Source organism: Rhinoderma darwinii, chromosome 2, assembly GCF_050947455.1.
Source record: "Rhinoderma darwinii isolate aRhiDar2 chromosome 2, aRhiDar2.hap1, whole genome shotgun sequence".
Lineage (NCBI taxonomy): Eukaryota > Metazoa > Chordata > Amphibia > Anura > Rhinodermatidae > Rhinoderma > Rhinoderma darwinii.
Genome location: NC_134688.1, coordinates 465,063,050 through 465,090,799, shown reverse-complemented (window position 1 = coordinate 465,090,799; position 27,750 = coordinate 465,063,050). Strand labels below are relative to the sequence as shown.

The following is a 27,750-nucleotide window of genomic DNA, read 5'->3' as shown; positions in this document are numbered from 1 at the left end:
CTAGTTCAGAATGACTGCTGTATATAAACAAAATCTCATGCATGGGAAGATTATTTATATTATGGAAAGGATAGAATAATTATCTGGGGGGTGGGGGTGCTAGCTAGGAAGCCATGAGTCCTATGTGCTGGATTTCTAGGGGGGCACTAACAAACCACTCTGCCTTAGCCATTATTTTTAGATACAGGGCTAGGGCAGCGAGCTGTATCTTTGTCACAGGTTGGGAAATGTCTAGCTATGACTTTGACTACATTAACCCCTTGGTGACATTTCACGTAAATGTAGGTCATAGTTGGTAGGAGGGAGTATAAAGCGGGCTCACGGGCTCAGCCCTCTCCGTATGCCGCCGTTGTCAGTTGTATATTACAGCTGATGCCCATTTCTAACGGCCAGGTTCAGAGATACATAAGTATTGCAGTGTATTGGACCAACGATCAAACTATCGCTTGATCAAGTTTCCTAGTGGGAGTGAAAAATAGTAAAAAATAAAACAACAATACAAAGAAAAAAAATTCAAAGCAAAAAAACAAAAAAAAACTTTTTCCTATTTTCCCCCTAAAGTAATACAAATTTTTTAAAAATAAAATATAATTGGTATCACCGCGTCCGTAAAATTGCAAAGTATTCTAATATAACGCTATTTAACCTGAGGGGTAAACGCTGTAAAAATAAAAAAAAACACCAAATTTGCTTTTTGTAGTCACCTGAGCTCCTATAAAAAAAAAGAATAAAAAGTTATTAAAAATGGCACCAATAAAAACGATGGCGACATATAACACATAATTAATACATCATAAAAAAATTATATAAATTTGGTATCGCCCTAATGGTATTGACCTGAGTAATACAGTTAACAGGTCATTTTGACCGCCGTAGTTTATCTATTGTCACTACTGTCCGTTAGCTACATACCCTCCAGTGCCCCACCCTCCAATTTTCATTTAGCAATAACCTTATTAACCTCACTGCAAATCTAGATCGCCATCTACTGGTCAACTATGTCATGGCGTTTATTACTCCATTTAGAAGGGTTCTATAGTGTTCATATTACTGAAGACAACATGTAAAATAAAGTTTTACTGTAAAAAAAGAAATGTATTCCACAGCCATATATACGGGACCGGTGCTATATGGACAATCTGTATTTTGTCTTACACATGTTCACCCATACTACTGCATTATATGTACGGATGTAGCCATCTTTATCTGGATTCTGATAACTTGCTGCGGCGTGATGTCACACAACAAAAGCCATTGAAAAGTCATTACAAAAGTCAAGATAAGGGATCTAGCCATTGTTTATTTAATGTGTTAAAAGTCAAGATAAAGATGGCTACATCTGTACACTGCCAACAAGGTGCTTCCCCACTGAGATCATTGAGCACAGGGGGTACTTGTGACAGTCCTATAGTCAGATTTAAAGTAGGGACCCTCTTGAATAAAGTTGATATAAAGTGTATATACGAAGAAAACAAAAATCACTGTAAAAATTTACCAATATTTTTCTTTTTTCTGGTGGTGTGATCGCAAAACACAAGCTGCCCAAATCTGATTTTTAGGTTAAGTAAACAGTAAAATGAATTAATATTTACTGTCCAGTACAATGAACACATTTAAAAAACCTAGATCCCTATTGGACAATCCTGGGACCCCCAAAGATCAACTGTAATCCGTGAGGGACCACAGCAGCAGGTGTTCAATTTCTCAGCAGCGCCACCGCAGGAAAAAGAAAGCATTACATACATAGCTCCCATTGAAATCAATGAGCTGGCCGTGTAATCTACAAACATGATGGGTCCTCCAGTGTGAGAGATGCTCATAGATAGGAGTCCTGAATGGAGGGCTCTGTTAACTAATAGGGTGTTTGAATATGGGTTTTCTTATCGGACAACCCCTTTACAGAGGTTTCTGCTTCTATAATGTAATGTATATAGGGGCTATATTGAGAGGATACTGGGAACCACTGGGTGTTGGGAGTTTTTTTTAGTGTTTTTGCACACTGGTTGATACAGGGAGTTTATATGAAAATAGGAAATGTATTGGTTTCTATGCACATATCCAGACCATACATGCAGTCTGTAGGGATGATTTAGGCCCCATACACAAGACCGTAGTTTTCATCCGTAATTAATTATTGATGAAATTGCGGACCCAATCATTTCTACAGGCCACAGACACCCATTAATTTCGATGGCCGACAGACACCTTCCCATATATTTACGAGACGTAGAAAGCTTTCGTAAAAAATAGGACATGTCCTATTTTTTTTTTTTTCGGACTGTGCTCCAATACTTTATAATGGGAGCACAGCCCACAAATGCGGATGGCTGTCTGCGGCCACTCGCGGCCGGCCGTAGCCGTAATCACGGACCGGGATTACGACTACAAACATGTACAGGGGGCCTAACGGTCGTGTGCATGAGGCCTTAGCAAAGAGACCTTTTGAGCAGGGCCAACCTTAGGGGTGTGCCCTGTGTCTGACAGTGTTATTTGGGTACCTTATGGCAATATTATGTGGGCACTGTCTGATGGTGGTAATTATTTGGGCACGGTATGGCATGTTTATTCATACACTGTATAAGTGTATTATTTGGGCACTATATGGTACACTATAACATGGGCATCAGTAGAAGATATTTCGCGTGGTATCATGCAACCTAAGACTGGTCCTGATTTTAAGTGTTTTGCTCTGTTGTTCACTGCCACCCTGCCCAATACTTTTTATTGGACACGTTTCGTTTATTGTGGTTCTCACTTCTGTATAAAACATCCTGGCTACAGGATATTAAAATGTTCCTATTTTTAACCCTTTGGAAGTGAATATAAAGAATAAAAAGCGCCATTGCACTTGTAAGATGAGCGGTATTGTCAATTTCAGTTCACTAGGATGCCTAAAATCATATTGGTCTTTATTTCTAGGAATTCCCCAGATGACTGCAGCATGGCAAAAGGAGGCAAAATGGGCAGTGGATCAGAGCCTATAGGAATCAACTATGGCAGCTACATAGAAGAAAAACACATACCACCCCCCAATATGACAACCAATGAACGAAGAGTAATTGTGCCAGCTGGTAAGTCTCCTAGGCAAGGTTACAAGGTCAACTTTGGTTCTCACCAACAGTAAAGAGTTACCTAACTTAAAAGAGAAATTTGGGTTGGAATTAGTCTCGATCTCCACCCCATAAATTATACTAACATTGAGGCGACTTTTTTCTCTTCAGGGCAGTTATTATTTTAGTGGTGAAGATAATTCTTATTGAAAAGAGGGGGTCTCAAAGCAAAATTATCCACCATTAACCCTTGTACACTAACATAGGCAGATTGGGTGCCAACCTACCTACCTTCGAGGAACTGATTCCAGCAGCAACCAATGGTCCATGAGAAAGACTCAGATTAGTGCTGCCCCCATCCCATGACTCCATGATCCCCAGATCAATAGTGTTCTATACAGGGGAGTATCTATATGGGGTGCAGGGATTGTGGTCGCATCTGGGCCATGGTACTTTATGGGTCCAATTGCTCCTCCACCCCTAAGAAGACACCAGCACCGTCATACTTGGAGGAACCCGTTACAGGTTTTGCATTGGGGCCCTGGAGCTTTAAGTTACGCCTCTTTGGGAGGTACTTTATCTGAAATCATAGTCACTGTGCTTCATGGAAGAAGAGTTTGGTCAAGTTAGAGCACCTCTTTTTTTTTTCTTGGAACTTGGACATGATGGAGTCCAGAAGGTACAGGTACTTCCAGCTCACACCACCAGTACCAGTTCTAGTCCAGAGATTCAGAAGCAAGTGACCAACACCTTTGAAGATGTTGACCCTTTGCCTATAATGTTTTTGAGGTCTGAATCTCCAGACCATGGATGGTATCCACGAAGGATGTTCTGAGTCACTGCAAGACATACTTCATATTGTGAATCTCTAAAGTTGTTCGACCCCCTTCCCCCTGTGATCCGCTTTCTTAGATGTTACCTATTTCTTCTTGAAAGCTATGACGAAGGAAAAGTAGAGGTTTTGGTCGTAGAAACCAGTCACATTCCAGATGTCATTTTTCTACAGCCGGCCATACAACCGTGATCTTATCCCCATTGCTCGCTACAATAAAAATGAGTTCCAAAGGCTTTCTTATTATCTCAGTGCAAGTCAACTTGACCCTGAAGCCCCTTCTGAGTTCAAAGAGATTCTTTGTGATCATAAACAAAAATATGAAGTATGCTTTCATTTCACCGATCCTGCCATGTCGAAAACCTTGAGCTCATAAACTCGGCTGTAAACAAATATTTTAGAAATTGATTGCTTTTCTACGTTCAGCTGATTTGCAGACACTTTGGCAGGAAAGGTCTCATAGTGAATTCATATTACCTCCAGTCTTTTTGGATTCGTACCAGGCTGGGTGTTGCCCATGGCACTATTTTTTGGCTTGACTGTTTGTATAGCATATTCGAGCCAGAGAGCATTCCATTAATTATCATAAAGGTTAATTGTATGTCACAAAACATAATAAAATTCAACTTGTGTCCATTTCAGGATTTGTTTCTGCTACGTTGTTCTCTTTTTGAGGTTTTCAACAACTTAGATATTTTTTTTTCTAAAGAAAATCGGACCTTTCATGATGAATGTTCTAGAATTTTGGCCGAATTTTGGGCGCAGCGAGGCAGCTGTCCCACATCCAGGTGTTTTTACATTTCTGTTCCTTCGCTGCGTGGATGTGCTTGCTCAGCAAAGGACTGGATCAGCGGCAAAGCCAAGCACATATTTTCCTGAATAGCTAATTGTGCAGATTGTCTTTAAAGTTTCTAGACTGTGTAAATACATAGCGCTAATCATTACAGGGCTGCAAAATAAATATTATGAACCTTGGCAGCTGGGAAGTTAGTCCAAACCGTAAATAGAATTTAAAGTTTTAAGAGCTTGAAGTAATATAAAAAAATATTATTTTTTTTTGCTACTTCAAAACAGTTATATAAAACACCATAAGAAGCATATACAAAAAGTTAGAAAAAAGAATTGTGTTCTAACAAATGTCAGTTCTCTTAGAAGCTTTATGTTAAAATTTCTTCAAAAATGTACTCCTTGCACCAGATATGGGGATCCTAGTGGTACCCTTTTCCTTTTCCATTTGGTCTGGAGCTGTCCAAGAATGCTGAACTTTTGGAGACAGATCAACAGCTTGACAAATACCCACCGGGGTCTGCCAGGAAACATCGCTCTACTCAGGGGCGTAACTATAGGCGGTGCAGAGGTTGTGATCGCACCCAGGCCCTGGAGCCTAAGAGGTTCCAAAAGGTCCCCATATGAGTAGACCAGTACTATGAATGACATGTGATAGTTTTGGGGTTCCGTTACAGATTTGGCATCAGGACTTCTGGTTCTACAAAATATTGGGTATGTTCATGTGCGATAAACTCTACATCTAAACTGGAAGCCCCCAAAGTCTCAACACTGGGTTGCTCTTATAATGATGTCACGACACTATATATGCCACGTAGAGATCCGGCATTGTCACACATTGGCGAAAAATTTCTGTAGCCCATATTTATACATACCACCAGTACGTCTGATCCTGGCCACAAGAGAAAAGCGGGGGGAATGAGGATTCCCTGTTCAAGTTTTGCATTACCATAGATTAGGTTTAGATGTGTGGCCTAGTTTGAAATATCCGTGACTTGGTGCAAAAGCTTTCACTGGACCCTCCACTTTATCACTTAAGACTTCACGTGCACCGTAGTTTCCTACAAAATGTGCTAATAATGGTCACCCTTAGTAAAGTTCAATATGTTGTAAGCCAGCAAACCATAGACCTTCCTTGGCATTCAATTCAAGTGTTTGGTGTCCAGAGGTGTAATTTGAAGCACTTGGTCCCTAATGAAAAATCTGTACTAGGGTCCCACCAATCAAGTGCCATTTAGGGTATTGGTGTCTTCTTATGTGACTGATGGGCCTTTGAGCCCCAATAGGGACCAGGGTCCCGATGCAACTGCTATCTCTGGCCCCAATACTACACCCCTGCTGGTAACTTTTTGGACTCCGCTACACTTTACAGTAGTGTGATTTCCTGTTTTAATAATGATGTTCAAAGGCCCCATGCACCTTTTGGTCTATTTAGAATTTATAATAGAGTAGTATTTATAAACAATGTGGTGGTCACCGGTAGCTGAGATGTCCACAAGGTGGTGCCAACCCTTAAAACTGCAGTTGAACAAATACAGTGAAACTTTTTAAGTTGGCCATACAATACTGATTTTGAAAAGTTGAATAATTGCTGACTCCTCGTTCATAGTCAATTGGTAAAACAGAGGACGGTAACAAACATGTAAAGATTTCTCGCCGAAAAGATGGAAATGTTTTGTGGACCTAAACAAGTATACAAATGAAATTATGACACCTCCTTGGCCATGCCCGATGATCAACATAAAATAAACATGTAAAAGTTTGTTCGTATATTCAGGAAGTGCACAAAGTTTTAAATCTGGCACGCATCTTATGACATATTTTGTTAGCGCATTCACTTTACATATTTTTGGTCATACAGAACGAAGATTTCTGAGCCGTCTCAATGACTGTTCAAAACAAATGACCGAAAAACTCCAACAAGTCAAATTCTGTCACAAAGAAATTTTGGTGGTTAGCAGTGATCATGATAAATGGAGGTCAATTCTCAAAATCTTTTGTTTTGGCCCATCAAAATCACTCTTGTATGGATACCTTCAGAGACCACCACCGAAAATTGCAGTTAAAATAGTCTTCTAGAGAAGTGGTCTTCTCAAAGAAAAGAGCCAATATACATACGATATCATGGAATTGAAAATCCAACACAAAAAATCTGGTCAAGGACGTTCGTCTTAAAGACACACTGTGCAATCTAGAGCTGACTTGCAGATTTTTGAAGGAACAGAACATTAGAAAAGATATAGAACATTTTTGAGAATTTAATTTGACCATCCCGTCTCCAGGAAGTTGCAACTAAGCAAGATCGAGAAAACAAAATTGGTTAATTGGGTTACCATTTTCATGTGGCAAACCCAACCTGAGTTTCATTAACGGTCTAGATCAGTGCTTCTAAAACGGTAAGGTTGGCTCCCAGTTGTTGGTGAGGCGGCCCTTTAGTTGTTGGTTTGGTGGGCCCTAAATGTTGAGGAGGCAGATTATATGCTGTGGGTTTTTCTATGGGTGCACGCATTTTAGGTTTAGCAACATAACTGACTCCTTTTGTGCTTATTGGAATGTTATACTGGGTTCAGGAGATACATTTTATGATAAATTGAGGTCATTTCCAATTTTTTAGGCATGGACTATGACCAGCGGTGAGATATGACCGTGTTCTGGCTGGTGAGGCCCCAGTAGAAAAGATTGAGACGCCGTGGTCTAGATTTACCTCCAGCCAAGCAAAGCAGTGTAGCTTTTACAAAAACAGATCTAGATGCAGACAAAATTTATCTGTGGCACGTGGATATCTAAAAAATCTATGTATTTTTTTTTTTTCGATTGTAGACCCTACCCTATGGAGTACAGAGCACGTTCGACAGTGGCTGGAATGGGCAATAAAAGAATATGGACTCCCAGATGTTGACGTGATGCTTTTCCAAAATGTTGATGGGAAAGAGCTATGCAAAATGACCAAAGAAGACTTCCAAAGACTCACCTCATGCTACAATGCCGAGATCCTCCTGTCACATCTTCACTACCTCAGAGAAAGTATGATTATCCTGTATCAAATTTTATATTCCATCAAATATGTGCTATTCGTTTTTGGCTCTGTTCACATTACCGTTTTCTACGGCAAGTTTAACGAGTCCGTAGCACCATTCTTACCATCAATAAGAATGGAAACACGATGGACTCCTTGAATCCATCAGGATTCGTTGGGTTCTGCTTGAAAATGTATCTGTCCTAACTATGAAGGTCATGTGAACAAGGAGTTATATATTTAGGCTCTGTTCACACTAGGGCCATGGCTTACGTTTCTAACAGAGTCGTGACCACTGTGACAGATCCGTTTTCCAACAGATCCAAACGACCACTGACGGACCACATCGACTTTCTTCAGGTTTCAATATTTTTTAATGTAATAATATTTCGGCAGACTGTAATATTCTTGCTGTCAAAAATTGCCGAAAACCTTGACAGAACCCCTGAAACAAATGTGAGCAGATCCTTATTTATGTATTACTAGTATATTTTGTATTTATTTTTTAATTCATTTCGGTTTCTTTTTTTTTTTCTCTAATTTTGTTATTAGTAGATATTTAATGACGAGTTTTTTTCAACAAACACTGTTATTTTGAATGTACTATTAAATGGTTGAGGATCTGCATACATAAATCAATGCACATACCAAAGACTAAGCAGCTAAAAATGGAAAAAAAAAATTGGAAAAACAATATGTTCTAGAATCGAGAATTCTGAATTTGTTTTTGTTTTACAAAAACAAGAACATTTTGTGAATCAAATTAATTTTGACATTTTTATCAGAGGTCACGATGATTTATTTATTTATCTTTTTAATTATTTAAGTCCAAGCATTTGCTCAATAATAGATTTCCAAAGACAAAGTCAAAATTTCAAAATCAATAATGTTCTACTGTTCTTAGACATGAGACACACAGCACAGTCATTCTACAGATCGGGAGTTCCGGTGCCGTCTTCGTACAGCGCTGTATTACAGAGATATCCCCCCCCCCTACTAGCAACTCCTATACAGGAGAATATCTCCGTAATACGGCATTTGATAAAACATGTCACAATTTTTTTTTCAGTCAACTTTTGCATGCCTCCATATTAAATCGGAAGCATTTAGAGGTATAGTAAGAGCCCCATAGACTTCTATAGGTGCAGTATTACGGCTCTGTCCAACTCAGAAGTTATAGGGAGCAATAAGTGCGTATGAGCCCTTCATATTATAATTTTTTTGTAGCAATAACAATAGTAATATGACAGGTAAATATAGATTTTAAATTAAAAAAAAATTTTTTTTATAAATGTTTGAGAGTCGGTAAGAAAATAAAGATGAATATTCTATAATACTTGTTTTTATCATTTTTGTATATTAGTAAATTGATAAAATAAATATAAAAAAAAATAAAATTAAAAAAATAAATGAATAAAAAAATCTATTCAAATAAATGTAAAAATGAATTACGGCTAAAAAAAATATAGTAATGCAAGATAATTTTATCATTGTTGTTATTATTATTATTATTATTATTACTATTATTACTATTATTATAAATAATAATTATTATTATTTACAAACCTAAACAACTACAGTTTTTGGAGACATCTTTTATCCAAACATCAAATTTTCTATGTAAAATACTTTATATACAGGTAAAATATTTTTAAAAGTTAAAACTATGTTAATTATAAAGCAATGTGTTTAATCTAAAACAAAATAAAGAAAAAATTGTTCCTAAAAGAATCCTAAAACCTAGTTTTTTTTTAGTTTAAGGACCTCTCAATTTTTCTTTTTTACAATTTGGTGTTGCTTTGTTTTGTTTTGCAGCTCCTCTTCCACATTTGACTTCAGATGATGTTGATAAGGCCTTACAAAACTCGCCACAATTAATGCATGCTAGAAACACAGGTAATACATTGATAGATCCGCGAGTTGGGTTATAAAATCTATATTGTCGAGCTCCTCTGCCACAGTTTCAAATGTCTTCTACACGATATGGATTATTAGTTAGCATTACTTATATTCTGATTTTAAGGAAGAATAAAAAAAAGGGGGGGGGTTCTGGTTTATAAAATGCATCTCTTGCTCTGGAGGACCCAGCACATCAGCGCATTACATAGTCCCTTGATTTAAAAGAGACATCTGTAATGCTCCATTTCCCCTGTGGTGGCGCTGCATGGAAACTGAATACTTCCTCCCAGGTTGCCCCACAGCTGTTTGAAATAGCATGAGATGGATGGATAGATAGATAGATAGATAGATAGATAGATAGATAGATAGATAGATAGATAGATAGATAGATAGATAGATAGATAGATAGATAGATAGATAGATAGATAGATAGATATATAGATATTAGATAGATAGATAGATAGATAGATAGATAGATAGATAGATAGATAGATAGATAGATAGATAGATAGATAGATAGATAGATAGATAGATAGATAGATATTAGATAGATAGATAGATAGATAGATAGATAGATAGATAGATAGATAGATAGATAGATAGATAGATATGATATAGATAGATAGATAGATAGATAGATAGATAGATAGATAGATAGATAGATAGATAGATAGATAGATAGATAGATAGATAGATAGATAGATAGATAGATAGATATTAGATAGATAGATAGATAGATAGATAGATAGATAGATAGATAGATAGATAGATAGATAGATATGATATAGATAGATAGATAGATAGATAGATAGATAGATAGATAGATAGATAGATAGATAGATAGATAGATAGATAGATAGATAGAAATATAGATATTATTTTTATAGTCTTATGACTAATATATAATATCCATGGCTTAAATTCTACATATATATATATTTTAAACTTCCTATAATGAATTTATACCCATGATGACATACGCGTACAATGATTTCATTATTTACTTTAGAAAATGAGTGGCTGATTTTAGTAATATGCTCATTTTCTATAGGAGGTGCGAGCTTTATATTCCCAAACACATCTGCTTATCCAGAAGCAACTCAACGAATTACAAACAGGCCAGGTATTTATTGCATTTTATATTGATTTATACATTTGCTGTTTATGACATTCAAGTAGAAATTGCCCAAATAACCAATCAAGATTTTTTTTTCAAAATATCATGTTTTCTATTGAAATAATTAATATAGATCAAAATAAATTCTAATTTAGGGTATGTTCACACGGCTTATTTTTGGCCATTTTTCAGGCCGTAAACGCCCGAAAAACAGCCAAAAAAATCGGAAGCAGAACGTCTGCAAACATCTGCCCATTGATTTCAATGGGAAAAATGGCGTCCTGTTCCGACGGGCGTTTTTTTTACGCCCGTGAAAGTGCAGGTCACCTCTTGAGCCGTTTTTGGAGCCATTTTTCATAGACTCTATAGTCCAAAAACTGCAGTAAAAAACGCAGCGAAAATCGCGAGTGGCTTAAAAAAACGTCTGAAAATCAGGAGCTGTTTTCCCTTGTAAACAGCTCCGTATTTTCCGACGTTTTTGAGTTTGTGTCTGCGCATACCCTTATGTATACTGGAGCTGAAAAATACAGCTGATAGGCCCCTATGATATGCTGTTAGTTTGGATCATGACACCCGCAGTTTGTAGTGGTAATTTAGGCGCAGAAATGTGCACTTCTTATGCTCTTGTAAAACTGGCCTAACTTAAGGGGAATAAGTTGTTGTCAGCCCCTTCTGGCAGCGGATTACATCCCAGGGGAACAAAGGATTAGGCATGTTGAAATCCAACATGCCTCAACCGTCTTTACCCGAACATCAGCCGCCAGAGACAGGTCAGGACATCCCCATTTACATTAGATGGTCTTCTATACCCGTCGAAATTGCCAGGTTCGAATGTGTATGGGCACCCTACGTGGGATTATAAATAGTATATATACCCAGAATTTTTATAAAATGTTCTTCTGGTACAGTAGGTCTCCTTTAGAGTTCAACTAATGTACAGCTAATAATATTTTGCATGTGTGAAAACTATTTGATTTTGAAACTCCACCGATCACGAGAACGTGCTTACCTGAGAGTCCCATAAAAAAGGAGCGCTAGTGCGCTGCGCATGCTCGACCACCGCTCCATTCATTTTTATGGGACTGCTGAGCGCTACCTTTAGCAGCCCCATACAAATGGATGGAGAGGTGGCCGAGTATGCACAATACCGCTCCGTTCATATGGTGCTCCGAGGAACGGCAAGGTAAGCTCGTTCTCGTGATTGGTGGGGTTCCCAGCGGTCGGATCCCCACCCATTATGGGAAAACCCCTTGAAGCATTTTAATAACGACATTTTTGGTTAGTATATGTGTACATTTATAAATATACCTTTTGCAGATTTAGCCTACGAGCCAAGAAGATCTTCATGGCCAAACCACCCCACCCCCCAGCCTAAAGGTAAGTGATAATGTCATCTTCACATTTCATCGGCAATTGATATAGAATTTCCATATGGACAATCAGGGGGCAAAAGGAGCTTCCCCCTTGTGATGCCCAATTGATATGAATTGTGATATCACAAGGGTTAAACTTGGCCATTGCCGCGGTGTGGAGGTTGTCAATCACAGATGCCGTCTGCGGGTGACTGTACAAGGACAAATATCATTACAAAAAAAATCACAGTCACACTTCGTTTTTGGCATAAGGCACAGAAGGCGAACACTTTAAGTAACCAAGCGTATGCTAAAAGAGTACCCTTTGGCATATGTTTGGGTGGTATGCATTAGGATATCCTTTTTTTTACAGTATTGAAAAGCTTAGTCAATTGCACTTTCCAATGCACAGGTGTCCGGCAAAAAAAAGTATATTGTGTGTTTTTTTTTTTACCATGGTAGTCTATAAGTGACATACAGTTGCATAAGTTGGAGCTTTACTTTCGAGGAATACGTTGGAATATACATTGCATTCGGAAATTGCTCAGACCCTTTCACTTTTTTCACATTTTTTTATGTTGAGGCCCTGTGCTAAAATTAAAATAAATTCAAGTTTTTCCCCATGGTTTTACACTCAATACCCCATAAGGACAGACTGAAAACAGAATTTACATTTTTTTTTGCAAATTTATTAAAAATGAAAAACACAAATTTCGCATGGACATAAGTATTCAGACCCTTTGCTATGACACTTTAAATTAAGCTCCAGTGGCCTCACATTTCTCTAACTCATCTTTGAAATGTTTCTACACCTTGATTGGTGTCCACCTGTGGTAAAGTCATTTGATTGGACATGATTTGGAAAGACACACCCCTGTCTATATAAGGTCTCACAGCTGACAAGGCGTATCAGAGAAAAAACCAAACCATGAGGAGGAAAGAACTGCCTGTAGAGCTCAGAGACAGGGTTGTGGGGAGGTACAGATCTGGAGAAGGGTACAAAAAAAATGTCTGCTGCACTGAAAGTTCCCAAGAGCACAGCGGCCCCCATAATTCTTAAATAGAAAAAGTTTGGAACAACCAGGACTCTTCCTAGAGCTGGCCGCCCCAACAAACTAAGTAATCGGGGGACAAGGGCCTTGGTAAGAGGGGTGACCAAGAACCCAATGGTCACTCTGGCTGAGCTCCAAAGATCCTGTGTGCAGTTGGGAGAAACTTCCAGAAGGTTGACCATTACTGCAGCACTCCACCAATGTGGGCTTTATGGCAAAAAAAGTGCCTAATGGACTCTCGGAGAAACAAGATTCTGTGGTCTGATGAAACCAAGATTGAACATTTTGGTCTCAATTCTAAGCATCACGTCTGGAGGAAACCCGGCACTGCTCATCACCTGCCCAATACCATCCCTACAGTGAAGCAGGGTGGTGGCAGCATCATGCTGGGGGGTGTTTTTAAGCGGCTGGGACAGGGAGACCTGTCAGGGTTGAGCGAAAGATGAATGGAGCAAAGTACAGAGATATTCTTAATGAAAGGCTGATCCAGAGTGCTCTGGACCTCAGACTGGGCCGAAGGTTCACCTTCCAACAAGACAATGACCCTAAGCACACGGCCAAGACAACACAGGAGTGGCGGGGGGACAACACAGGAGTGATGGGGGGACAACTCTGTGAATGTCCTTGAATGGCCCAGCCAGAGCCCTGACCTGAACCCAATTGAATATCTCTGGAGAGACCTGAAAATGGCCGTCCACCGACGTCACCATCCGACCTGACAGAGCTGGAGAGGATCTGCAGAGAAGAATGGCAGAAAATCCCCAAATCCAAGGTGCAAACCTTGTGGCATCTAACCCAAGAAGACTGGAGACAGTTATCACTGCCAAAGGTGCTTCACCTAAGTCCTGAGTAAAGGGTCTGAAGACTTCTGTCAATGCAAGAATTTAGTTTTTCCTTATCAATAAATTAGCAAAGAAACTAACATTCTGTTCTCACTTTGTCATTATGGGGTACTGAGTGCAGAATTATGGGGAAAACTGGAATTTTTTTTTCTTTTAGCACAAGGCCTCAACATAACAAAATGTGGAAAAATTTAAAGGGTCTGAAGACTTTCCGAATGCATTGTATTGCTGGCATATTCGCATATGCTCTCTACTGCTCCCCCTCATGCTGTTTCACTAAATAACTGATGCCGATAGACTGCAGCTGCATCCCCTCTCCCCCCTACTCCTTGTCTAGTATTTACTGTTTCGCACTAGACAGCTTTTTGGAGAACTAATGATGTTTCTAAACATTTATACAGAGCTTCCAGGCAGGGAAAGTGGGAGTACAGGCTACTGGAAGACGAGGACGATGTTACTTTCCCCTAATAACATATTACAAAGTTTTATACATTCACATTACTGATTTATGCAAAAACAATTATAACGATAGGTACAGGCTAAAGTGTTTACTTTATTTGCAACCTCTCCTAGCCAGATCTGCTTCATATTCCTTGATCTTTAACTTGAGTAAACTATTTATGATCAAATTATGTTTTCCAGCTTCCCAACCACCTTCTGCAGTGCCCAAAACAGAGGACCCCAGGCCACAACTAGGTATGTATGTAGTGTCCCACAGGAGCACTACTATGAAAACTATGTTTGTCTTCATGTGTTGTGTTATGCTGCCATCTACAGGTTCAGAAATGTTATGACATTGTGTTTCAGCCTATGCGGAGTGTTTTTCTATAATGTAACAGAAGCTGGGAGGAGTTAATTAGGGAGTGGTTAGAGTGAGTGAGGGCGGTGGTGAGCTAGGAGTGGATGCAGCAGGAAGCACAGTGAAGGTGCTCCTGAGTTCAGCCATTTGCGGATTACAGAGAAAGACAGGCCTAAAGAGATTTATTGGAATAACAGCTCAAGGAGCCAGAAGAGTCCAGAAAGAGAGAGACTGTGAGTAGAGAGATAATAGCACTCCTGCATTTAGCATTGGGCTACACTGATTGAGCTGAATTTGGATGACATATTTGTATTGTACTATCTCCATCTTGAAAAGTAAAAGTGTGCTGCAAGCTCTCCTGATTAACTGCCACCACCGTCTCCTGTCTTCTATTTGCACTCTACACCAAGGGCACCCCAAATAACACCAGACAGGAGTCAGCCACCAAGGGAGTGCCCCGGGGGAAACAACAGTCATCATCATCATCTTGTGCAACCCCCTCATCACTGTGTGTGTGTCCCTGGGAGGTGGGAAGGCCAGCAAGGCAAAATACCACCGTGACACAAGACAGAGAGCCCAGTATCCACCATTTTGGGTTCCTGCATTCCCCGCCACCCACGGGCCACCACATATAATTTTGGCGTCACGAACAGGATATCTATGGCCTCTGTGCCTTATGAACTAAGTCAGTGCTGATGCGCCACAGCCGGAATAAAAGTTTCCCGCCAAGTCGCCGCCATATTGGAAGTGGCAAGGAGCTGCGCAGGAGAACCCGCGAAAACAGCGGAGCAGCTAAGAGAAAGCTGGTGAGTGCCTGAATAGGCCAGTAAATGAGATTTAAAGTAAAAAGTGGCAGTTAACAGTGTAGAGACACCGGGAAAGATATCCGGAAAAGAGGCTTAGTGCATAGCCTGAAATTGAACACCCGTTGCTAGGGGTTACTGTAGGACTTATTGCAGAAAATGTCTGACGACGGAGATAACGGCTCTCCAAGCCCCAGTGGGTCACCTCCAACAGCGCAAGTGATGCCACTCACTATGCCCTATTACTTTGGAGCACCATGGCTTCCTCGCTACAAAGGCGAAGTTCATTCCCTGAGGGAATTCAAAGAGAAGATGCTGTCCATGTTCCGTTTGTATCCTGTCTCAACAGACCAGAGGGTTGAGATATTGATAGGACAACTAGAGGGCGCAGCATTAAGAGAAGTGAAATCCTGGCCCAGAACAGAGAAAAAAACAGTGGAACAGATACTGGACCGATTGCGTGCCACATTTGAAGTAAGGACTGTGGCAGAGCTCAAGATGAGATTCTTTGGAAAGAAGCAGCAGCCCGGTGAGTCATTGAGAGACTTTGCTTTATCCCTGCAGGAGGCCCAGCGGGCAATTATGCAAGTAGAACCCTTAGAGGCTGCAGAGGCTGACAAGGCCTTAAGGGAGCAGTTTGTTGAAGGAGCTGCATCTGAAGCTCTTAAAAGTCAGCTCAGAATGTTGGCCTCCCAGAACCCAAGCTGTATCTTCTTGGACTTTAAAGAGCTCGCAATTAGAATCCTGGGGACTGAAGCCGCAGCGGTTCAAGCCAAAGTTTTCCCCTATTCCATAGAGACTCCTACGGAGTCGCAAGTAGATCATCCTACAGCAGCGGGAAGTCAAGTTGCACTAGCTCAGTGTGCTCACATGCAAGCTCAAGATCCAGTTGGTGAACTGAGGGACCAAATTGCTATCCTCACCAAGAGCCTCAGTAAAATGTGCCAGAAAATGGAAGATATGGAGCAACGCCAGAAAGAAAGCCGCCGCTACTCCAGTAACAGGTTCAGTAACCGATCAGAAGGGGGAAGTTACCGGAATTGGGGTAGACGCTCTTCTGACAGATTTGATACCACCGGAAGACCCATTTGTCGTAGGTGTCAAAGAGCTGGCCATATTGAAAGAGAATGTCGTCAGTTAAACGACAATCCCCCGAGGCAGAGGACCGCCCCTCGGGAGGAAGACCAATAGGTCCCACAACACCAGAATGGATTCCCCGGTACATTGGGCAGTGTCCAGTGATTACGATCCACCTAAATGGGATCCCACTGTCGGCCTTACTGGACACTGGCTCTCAAGTCACCACTCTGCAGAGAAGTTGGTTTGAGAAGTACTGGGACCTCGACCAGCTGATACAACCCCCAGACACGTGGCTTAACATTGTAGCCAGTAATGGACAATCGATACCCCATCGGGGCTACTGGGAACCCACGATCCAGATGGGAGAAACTGAACTGCCCCAGCAAGGCGTAATTGTAGTGAACGTCTGGGATGATGACTTTCCACCAGTGGTGCTGGGCATGAATGTTCTTAGGAATTGCTATGAAGAGATGCTAGATGCCCTACACCGAGCACTTTCTACAGTCCCTGTCTCCAATCAAAATGCAATTCAGCATGCTATCCGTCTCTTGAATGCCCAACAGAGGTTCACGAATGAAAAGGGTGAGATCTGCCGTGCCCGCATCATGGACTCACAACCAGTGACTCTGGAACCAGAGACGGAAACCATTCTGTGGTGTCGAGCTCGTCCAGGTTTGCAAGGTCAAGATTACCAGGCCCTTGTGGAACCTCTTCTTCTGGAAGATCATCCGACCGTGCTAGCAGCCAGAAGTCTAGTGACTGTTTCTAATGGGAGGGTACCTATTCGCCTCCTGAACATTGGTGATACGGCTGTGGTACTGAGTAAATACCGTCCAGTTGCTAAGCTCTCACAGGTCTTCTTCCAAGATGTCTGGAGCCCTGAGACTACAGTGTTCCAGCAAGCTACCCAGAATCAAGTTACCCCTGAGATGACAACGAAACCCTGGTGGACCGAGATCCATGTTGGCGATGCTAATACTACCGAAGAGGAGATCGAAGGAGCCCTGATGGTGGCCAAAGACAATCAACAAGCCTTCAGTAAACATCCTATGGATTTTGGGAAGGCTACTATCATTGAGCACACCATCCCTACAGGCATCCATCCACCCATCAAAGAAAGGTACCGTCCCCTTCCACCAGCCATGTACCAGCCAGTGAAGAAAATGATTCGGGAGATGAAGGACGCAGATGTGATTCGGGAGAGCTACAGTCCATGGGCTGCACCCCTAGTCCTGGTGAAAAAGAAGGATGGCAACATTAGATTCTGCGTGGACTACCGCAAAATCAATAATATCACTCACAAGGATGCGTATCCCCTGCCACGCATTGAAGAATCCCTGACTGCTTTGGGGTCTGCTGCCTACTTCTCAACTCTGGATTTGACCAGCGGGTATTGGCAGGTACCTATGGCTCCCGAAGATAGGGAAAAGACTGCTTTCACTACTCCCATGGGGTTGTTCGAGTTTAATTGTATGCCCTTTGGGCTATGCAATGCCCCGGGAACCTTCCAGAGGCTGATGGAACGCTGCCTGGGTCACCAAAACTTCGAGACCGTCCTCTTGTACCTGGACGACGTAATCATCTACTCAAAGACTTATGAGGAACACCTACAGCACCTGGCAGAAGTCCTCAAAACCCTCATCAAATATGGCCTGAAAGTGAAACCCTCCAAGTGTCATCTCCTGAAGCCGGAAGTCCATTACTTAGGCCATGTCGTGAGTGCAGAAGGAGTGGTTCCTGATCCAGGCAAAGTAGCAGCAGTAAAGAGCTGGCCAGCCCCTACCACAGTCAAGGAGGTGAGAAGTTTCTTGGGATTTGCAGGGTATTATAGACGGTTCATCCCACACTTTGCCCAGATTGCAGAACCCCTCCAGGGATTGTTAAGAGGTCACTCCAAGGAAGCTATGAAGAGAAGGATCCCGATTGAGTGGGCTGAAGCCCATGAAGCCGCTTTCCAGAAGCTGAAGCAGCTGTTAACCGAACCACCTATCCTGGGATATCCTGACTGCAACCAACCCTTTAGGCTGTATACTGATGCCAGCCAGAAGGGATTGGGGGCCGTCCTGTCGCAGGTACAGGACCAGAAAGAGAGAGTCATCGCTTATGCCAGCAGAGGTCTTCGAGGCGCTGAACGGAACGACCAGAATTATAGTTCCTTTAAGCTGGAATTCCTGGCCCTTGTGTGGGCAGTGACCGAAAAATTTAAAGATTACCTGGCTGCAACACCCTTCATCGTCTTCACGGATAATAATCCGCTGGCCCACTTGGATACAGCGCGACTGGGAGCTCTTGAACAGCGATGGGCATCCAGACTGGCGAATTATCAGTTTGTGATCAAGTACCGGACTGGTGCGTCCAACGTGAATGCCGATGCCTTATCCCGTTTGCCTGTGGGTGAAGAACTGGTCCGATGTAATGATGAATGGGAAGAGGTAGAGATGCCTACATTCTATGCTCAGTTTGCAACCCAGAATTCGGTGATCGCTCAGAGGAAGCGAAACGAACATCCGCAACCAAATGTTCCTGACTGCTCCCAAGATTCCAGACAGTGGGCTAGATTCCAACGGGAGAGTAGAAACCTACAGGAATTGCAGACTTCCCTTCTTTAGAAGAGGACTCCGGACCGAATACGTAGAGGTCAAGCTGATCAGGAATTAATTTGTCTATGGAGACTGAGGAATCGACTTTTCGTGTCCAGAGGTCTACTACAGAGGACTGCCCTGGATCCAGTAACGGGTGAGCGTCTACATCAAATTGTGGTACCCCGGCGAGATTCCAAATCCATCTTGGAAGCCTACCATGACAGATCGGGACACTTTGGGGTTCATAAAACGGAAGATACCATACGCCGACGATTTTACTGGATTGGCATGAGAGACGACATAGAGAAGTGGTGCCGAGAATGTCCCACCTGTGCTCAGAGCCGAGGAGAGCGTCATGACCAGAGAGCCCCACTTCACCCCATCATCAGTCATAGACCGCTGGAACTGGTAGCCATTGACCATGTCAAGTTTGAACCAAGCCGCACTGGGTATACTTATGCTATAACTATAATTGACCACTATACGAAGTTCGTGGTAGCTATGCCAGTGAAAGACCTGACTGCCAAGACCACCGCTGCCATCTTTTGGAAGAATTTCGTACTCCCCTATGGCTGTCCGGACAAGATCCTGACTGATCGTGGTTCCGCATTTGAGTCTCAACTGTTCCACGAGTTGTGTTCCCTCTATGGCTGTCAGAAGCTGAGAACTACCGCTTATCATCCACAAGGTAATGGCTTATGTGAAAAGATGAACCAGACTCTTATTGGGATGTTAAGAACTGTTCCGTCCCAGAAGAGGGCTGATTGGCCGACTCTCCTGCCAGAATTGGTGTACCTGTATAACAACACTGTGCACTGCTCCACAGGGTACACTCCTTACTATCTCCTGTTTGGCTGTCAGGGCAAATTGCCTTCGGACTTGGCCATGGATGTCGAAGTTCCAGATACTATCAACCCCCTGCCAAACACAGAGTGGGTGAGTGATCACCAGCGTCGCCTGGCTGAAGCCAACGAGATTGTGGAAAGACGGATGGAAGATGCTCGTCAAAGGCAACAAGCAGGTTTTGATCAAAAGGCCGAAGCAGAACCCTTCCAAATTGGAGACCGTGTGTGGCTGAAAAACAACCATCGTTCAAGTAAGTTGGACAGCAAGTGGCAGAAAGAACCATACACAATTAAGTCCATCCCGCACCCTGGGACTGATGTCTATGAGATTGTGCGCGAAGGCCGAGATTCCCAAGTCGTCCACCGTAATCGTCTCAAGCTCTGCCTAAAGGAAGAGGTACCAGCAGAACCACAGACAACTGAGAAATCTCCTGCAGCTGAACCGCTACCGCCAACAACTAGTATGTCCCCTCTTGATTGGCTGTTCCAACCTGGGCTGTCTATTTTTGTTCCAAGAACTGTTCTTGATCCCGGCGAAGACCAAGTGACCTCGTCATCCGAGTTCCGGCCTGGTCCAGAGGAATCCAGGGACCCTGAAATTGTTATAGAGGAGCCCCTGAGGAGATCTGATAGAGCTACCCGAGGTAAGATGCCAGCTCGATATCAAGATTGAACTGTTGAATCTGAGACTTCATTTTTGGATTATCCTTCACCAGAGACATTGTATTGTTTGCATCCCAATTGGGTAACAAGCCCTTCATTTTCCCCAGTTCATATGACCAGGACTCTTGGACATTTTCCTTGTTCAGCATTATATCCTCATATTCCTCAGAGACTGTATGGACTCTTAGTTTATTATTGCAATTGTGATTAACCTTTGTTTTAGGTTAACCTGCCGCCTGGAGAGTCGGACGCCGAGGACGGCTTTATTTAAAGAGGGGGTGTATGTAGTGTCCCACAGGAGCACTACTATGAAAACTATGTTTGTCTTCATGTGTTGTGTTATGCTGCCATCTACAGGTTCAGAAATGTTATGACATTGTGTTTCAGCCTATGCGGAGTGTTTTTCTATAATGTAACAGAAGCTGGGAGGAGTTAATTAGGGAGTGGTTAGAGTGAGTGAGGGCAGTGGTGAGCTAGGAGTGGATGCAGCAGGAGGCACAGGGAAGGTGCTCCTGAGTTCAGCCATTTGCGGATTACAGAGAAAGACAGGCCTAAAGAGATTTATTGGAATAACAGCTCAAGGAGCCAGAAGAGTCCAGAAAGAGAGACTGTGAGTAGAGAGATAATAGCACTCCTGCATTTAGCATTGGGCTACACTGATTGAGCTGAATTTGGATGACATATTTGTATTGTACTATCTCCATCTTGAAAAGTAAAAGTGTGCTGCAAGCTCTCCTGATTAACTGCCACCACCGTCTCCTGTCTTCTATTTGCACTCTACACCAAGGGCACCCCAAATAACACCAGACAGGAGTCAGCCACCAAGGGAGTGCCCCGGGGGAAACAACAGTCATCATCATCATCTTGTGCAACCCCCTCATCACTGTGTGTGTGTCCCTGGGAGGTGGGAAGGCCAGCAAGGCAAAATACCACCGTGACACAAGACAGAGAGCCCAGTATCCACCATTTTGGGTTCCTGCATTCCCCGCCACCCACGGGCCACCACATGTATACACCAAAATACAAAAATATTGCATTAAGTTATATATTAGGTGTCTGCTAATATTGGTGGTGCCTCGGCAGTGGGCCAACTTATGGTTTGTCCTGCCAGAGTGTGTGATGTCACTCCCATAAATTCGGACTAAATTTGAACATTATGTCCCATATGGTCACAACATGCTAATTCAAATTTAAATATTTGATATGAGAAACAATGTATTATTCAGTACATAAAATGATTATAGATATAGGATTGCCGGAATACAAACCAAGTCTATTACTATAGTAACAAAACCGCAGTGTTTCCGACAGGCTAGTTTTTGGGGTTGGCAAACTGGGCAATTGCCCAGGGTTCCTCTTTCCTAAAGGGAACCCCAGGACTGCAATGGTAATGTCATCACTGGGCACTATATGGTAGTATTTTTTCAATACTGTATAGAGGTATTATTCGGGCATTGTATGGCGGTATTATTTGGGTACTGAGAAACCCAGAACAGTTTTGAGTAGGTTGGTGATTAGACCCCCAGTTAAGGGTCCTGGACACCTAGGACAAGTATTATTTGTATCTTCTTGGAGCTTCGTGTCGATATTTCTATGGTTTATTGGAATTTATGTTTTTTTAAATTATTTACAAAGACAGAATATATACTAAGACAGGTGCAATTTCTTTTATCATCTTAGATCCTTATCAGATTCTTGGCCCAACAAGCAGCCGTCTTGCAAATCCAGGTAAGAAGAAGAAACATTGTGAGTGCACATGGAAGTAGTTCTATTCTTCATCATAAATTTCTTCATTGTACAACTTGGAAAAACTTTTTGGTGCATTATGTATTTAATAATTGGATAACATGTTTATGGCCATTCTCATCATTTATATGGTCACGGGAGTCCTCAGTGACTTATTTCTTATCATTTCTCTCAAAAACAACCCCTTTTCAAGTGTTTTATTAGTTCATATGAGTGTTACACCCCCTTACTCTGGCAAACCCATCCTGTCCATCTATTACATGGTTGTCCATCTATCTGAATGGCTGTTATGTAATATTATATATGACCTGACGCAGCTTCCCCCAGCAAAAGCAGCCGATTGCCGGGGGGTTCTGAACTAAGATTCAAAGCAATCAGCCGATTTAACAGAAAAAAATATAATAAACACAACTTTTAAAAAAAAAAATGTTAATAAAAATTGTTAAACATAAAAAAACATATACATACTAATTATGCCCTTACTCATAATGACTCGTACAATAGTAAAAGTAATTATTTTTAATTAAGGTAAAGAAAAAAAATAAGGGCCGAAAGCTTTATCTACCTAAATTTAAATAAATTAAACATTGACTTATTTGTACCCCCAGAATGATGTCTAAAAAAATAATTAAAACTCACAAACAAAACACAAGGCTTCAAACAACTATGTAGGTGTGAGAATAAAAAAGTTTAGAAATATGGGAAATTCCCAAAAAATTCCTCTGATACGGGATCCAGTTTAGGAAAACTATTTCCATACACCCTTTTAGGGAATTCTGGGTTAATATAGGGGATTCTCATCTTTTGGCGGAGAGTGGTTACAAAGAGTGTCTCTTCCTCTGGAAGACCTGTCCTGTATTATACCTACAACCCATTGATTTGAATGGGCACGGTGTAATTCTTCATTTTTCCTGTGGTGGCGCTGCAGAGAAATTGAACACTTACTGCCAAGTTTGCTCACAGATTACAGCTGATTGCTGTAGGTTCCAGCAGAGGGACGCTTTGTGATCAAATTATTGTCAAGAGTCCCTTCTATCAAGTAGAATTTGTCCAAAGCAGAGAACCCCTTTAAGGTCAAAAGTGTCGGGCTTCTTAAGTGGTCAAAGTATGAAGATGTAATGAATGTTTAATAACTGGATTAAATACAACAAAGTTATCACATCTGATAATCTATGGATATTACTGGTAAGGACACTGTATACATCTCTCAAAGGAAAAATCCATGACCTTATCCGCCCTCAAAGCCCCCAGGGTTCCCAGTGCCATATATCTGTTTGCTTTCTGCTTAATGAATAAAAAACGTATTATCTGCCGCAAAAGACTTTTATTAACTGCAGTTTTGAAGATTCCTATTGGAAGCAATAAATATATTCAATGTGCTGAAACCCAGAAATTGCTAATTCACTTCAGATGGAACATCAACCTGATATGACAACTTGAAAGGAGTTGGTATTTCATAAAGCAAAACCATCTGTCATCTGCTTACGATTAACAGAGATTAACAGAGTCAAGTCAAGCTGATTGGTTAACACTTGCGCTTCAGGTCGCTATCACTTTTGTCATGGGTTCGTACACAAGACAAATCATTCTGGAGGGGGGATTTATTAAGACTGGCATTTCATACGCCAGTCTTAATAGAAAGTTGGCGTAAGATGTAACAAATGTATTTAGAGCTGAACGCCTCTTAATAAATGTGTTCCATCTTTCGGCCGACCATGCGCCACAATTATGGTGCAACGACCTCGGTAGTGCGTTATCCATTCCCACTTCCCATCGGCCATAAGATAAAAAAAGAAGCATACCCGCCTCACCGCTTTTCTTCTCTCCTCCGGGTTCCCTTCAGGCTTCCTCAGCGTGCGGTGGCTCATACAACGTCCTATTGCCGAGCAGCGTTACGACATTATATGCAACGCAGCACTCAACATCATTATCAGTGCTGCGTCACATACAACCTCCATGTCTCTGCTCAGCTTCAGTAAGTGGTATGAGCCACCGAATGTATGAGCCTGAGGAGACTCGGAGGGGAGAAAAGAATCGGTGAGGTTAGCATCCATTTTTATTTCTTTGTATTTATTAATTATCCAATGGGGGGTGAGGGTGGGGGGTTGTATGATTGGGGTCGGGCACGGGCCTATACCATGCTACGCTCCTTAAAGTGAAATCGACGCCAGCTCCGATTTCCACTATAATTCATGCCAGTTTTCTGGTGTAAATTACAATAAATTGTTGGGCCGCTGTGGCCGCATCCCATTTTAAGCAGCCATGCCCTCTTTTTACAAAAGTGGCAAGGGTGGCATTATACAAATTGAAACTTTTGAACCTTTTTGCGACTTTTCAATGCCTGGGGGGGGGGTGCAGAGCAAAATATAAGTAATATATGTAAATTGGATGTCAGGACCTGGTGACAGGTCCTTTTTAATTGAATACATTGGGAACCCGCTTCTTAAAGAGATACTACATTAGTAAGACAAAATATTTTTTATAACTGGAGGAGCAAATTGTAGCTGAAAAATATTGTAACAATTTTTTGATACTAACGAACTTTTGTAAATCCTATATCAGGGGTGTAGCGGGGAGGGGGGGGTCCAGGCATGTGCCTGTGGTTCTGAGTGCCATGGGGGGGGGAGTACTAAGTCACTCATCTTATTTAGATACAGGACTGGGGCAGCAAATTGAATATTAACCCTTAGGAAGGAAAGCTTAGCTATGACTCCGTATGTATGACTGTACTAATTACACGAGTTTTTTGGGTTATAGTTATGTAGTATCTGAGAACTATAATAATGTGAATTTAATATTTTTCTCTTTCTTACTATTCCACCATGATCTTTTTAGGTAGTGGACAAATTCAACTATGGCAGTTTCTCCTAGAACTACTATCAGATAGTTCTAACTCTAATTGCATCACTTGGGAGGGAACCAATGGTGAATTCAAGATGACGGACCCAGATGAAGTAGCTAGACGTTGGGGTGAAAGAAAGAGCAAGCCCAACATGAACTATGACAAGCTGAGCCGGGCACTCCGTTACTACTATGACAAGAACATTATGACTAAAGTCCACGGCAAGCGCTATGCATACAAGTTTGACTTTCATGGGATCGCTCAAGCCCTTCAGCCTCACCCACCAGAGTCATCAATGTACAAGTACCCATCCGAACTTCCATACATGGGCTCTTACCATGCCCACCCACAGAAGATGAACTTTGTTGCTCCTCATCCACCAGCTCTACCTGTGACATCCTCCAGTTTTTTTGCAGCTCCAACCCCTTACTGGAATTCACCACCCGGAAGTATTTATGCAAATAGCCGGCTTCCGGCTAGCCATATGGCTTCTCATCTTGCAAATTACTACTAATTTTTTCTATATGGGAAAAAAAAATCACTGTGGATTATAATTTGCAAACAACTCTGAAAGGAGATCATAATGTGTTACCCGTGCCTTCTGGAAGTTGGCCACATAAAAAGCATTGTAGAGGTTAGCGATGAAAACTATTTTACTAACGAAGTTCACATGCTAATGATGTAATATAGGATGACATCACAGCATTGGACCAATATGTGTTTTGGGCTTTCGATAGTGGAAGCCTTTAAATGAATGACTGAAAATAGTGATGAGGTGAACATAAATACTTTCATGGAAACAAAAACTGTATAAGAAACAACAGGGACTACCAGTTACAAAGAAACTACCTGTATTTAACACACGACAACACAATACTATGGCTAAAATTTTGGTAAAATTTTCACTTTATAGGAAAAGCAACTGTTGGAATAACTGTGAAGACTTCATACATTCCTTGATGTATCCAAAACAAAAAATTTATTGAGCCATTATGAGGAACCAAGAAAGTGTTATGAAAGAACTGTATACTAGAAGGTTTCGATGGAAATATAGAAGGAAGAGCGGAATGTAAAGAAAGAAAGATTCTATTTCTTTAAAGCTGATGGTGGACCATATGACAAACTAACAAACATTTTTGAGACTTGCTTGAGAGATTTTATCAGTATTATATTATACTACGACCAGTGTTATTGAAGGAGGCCTCATATCCTGGAAAAAAAAAAGTTTGATGATGATAAAGTGAAGCCGCGTAGATTAGAAAAATTATCTTTAATGACGTAAAACTGGAATTGTCTGATATTTAAAGGAACATGCAAGACCTCATACAGTATACTACACCCTACATTTTCAATAGAGATGCAATGGCTGATGTAAAAGAAGGAGGAAAAACTATTTTTTGTGTTTTCAAAAATATACATGTATGTAACATTTTGGGCCAAGTAGGTTCCTATTCATATTCCTATAGAAATGCAGAATTTTGATCCAATTTTTATACCGTTGAAAAATTATGTACTACAGTTGCTAGAATTAACACGTCAATATAGGCAACATATAAGAATTTAACATGGCACTGATGACTTAAGCAATATCCGTTGGTGGAACCCCATAGAGGCCTTCTCCAGTTTCAATGCCAGTGCTCTCAGGGTGGAATTTATACGCAATGCTTTATTTTAGGAAAGGGAGATGGGGTTGAATATAAATGAAGCTCCCTAATGTTTTTTAAATCAGAACTCTATGGGTTTTTCTTTTTCTTTTTGAATTTTTTTTTATAAGCAGGTGCCAGTTTTATTGAGTCGCGAACGCTGTGCGCTCGTCAGGTTGAAGTATACAAGTCAATGGTATTTTTCATTTTTATATAATTATATGTAACTTATGCATTTATACACTACGAGTTGAGCTCGGCCAACCAAAGAAAACAAAGAAGGGACATTTAAAGAAAAAAAAAAAATGACAAAAACATTGTGGCCTTGGATTTAAACTCTTTATGCTTAATGTTTACAGTATGACGTTAGTACTTAGGATAAACTTTGTATGCAATACAATAAGCTTGGCCTAGCATGGCAGTTCAGATTTAGATAGTAGTGTGCAGTTTGCATTTTTTTCATATCTGACCAATGTTAATTCTCTTAAAAGTGTATCTGTGGAATTTTCAGTCACAATTGGTACTATACGACCCAAAAAACTTACAGGAAACTGGAAACCAATGCTTTGTGTCTCATATTGTAAATGTCTGCCAAGAAAATTTTTGATTGTGGATAACAAAATATCAAAAATATTTAGCAAGAAAGGCAGTTTCTTACCAAATCCGGTTAAACTATTGCCTACGGGATACAGATAGTCCTAGTAGAGTATCTCAGGTGATAGTACGAGAGTTGTTCGTGGCAATTGATCGGTCGTGGCTATTGAACTTAATAGTTTCAATTCCAATGTGATATGCCAATTT

General features: G+C 41.2%; 1 protein-coding gene across 3 annotated transcripts in view; it reads left to right on the top strand.

Annotated features, from left to right (window-relative positions):
• Positions 1-27,750, top strand: part of ERG (ETS transcription factor ERG) — a 103,071-nt gene that overhangs the window by 72,483 nt on the left and 2,838 nt on the right. For 2 of the 3 annotated variants that reach the window (XM_075854609.1, XM_075854608.1), the window contains exons 3-10: positions 2,920-3,071; positions 7,489-7,692; positions 9,500-9,580; positions 10,635-10,706; positions 12,018-12,077; positions 14,589-14,642; positions 22,399-22,446; positions 25,300-27,750. The exon at positions 25,300-27,750 is cut by the window's right edge and continues 2,838 nt beyond it. In XM_075854609.1, coding sequence (XP_075710724.1) covers positions 2,920-3,071; positions 7,489-7,692; positions 9,500-9,580; positions 10,635-10,706; positions 12,018-12,077; positions 14,589-14,642; positions 22,399-22,446; positions 25,300-25,820 — 1,192 coding nt within the window. In that variant the 3' untranslated portion in view covers positions 25,821-27,750. The remainder of the gene's footprint in view (positions 1-2,919; positions 3,072-7,488; positions 7,693-9,499; positions 9,581-10,634; positions 10,707-12,017; positions 12,078-14,588; positions 14,643-22,398; positions 22,447-25,299) is intronic. The other variant, XM_075854610.1, reaches the window with a different exon arrangement.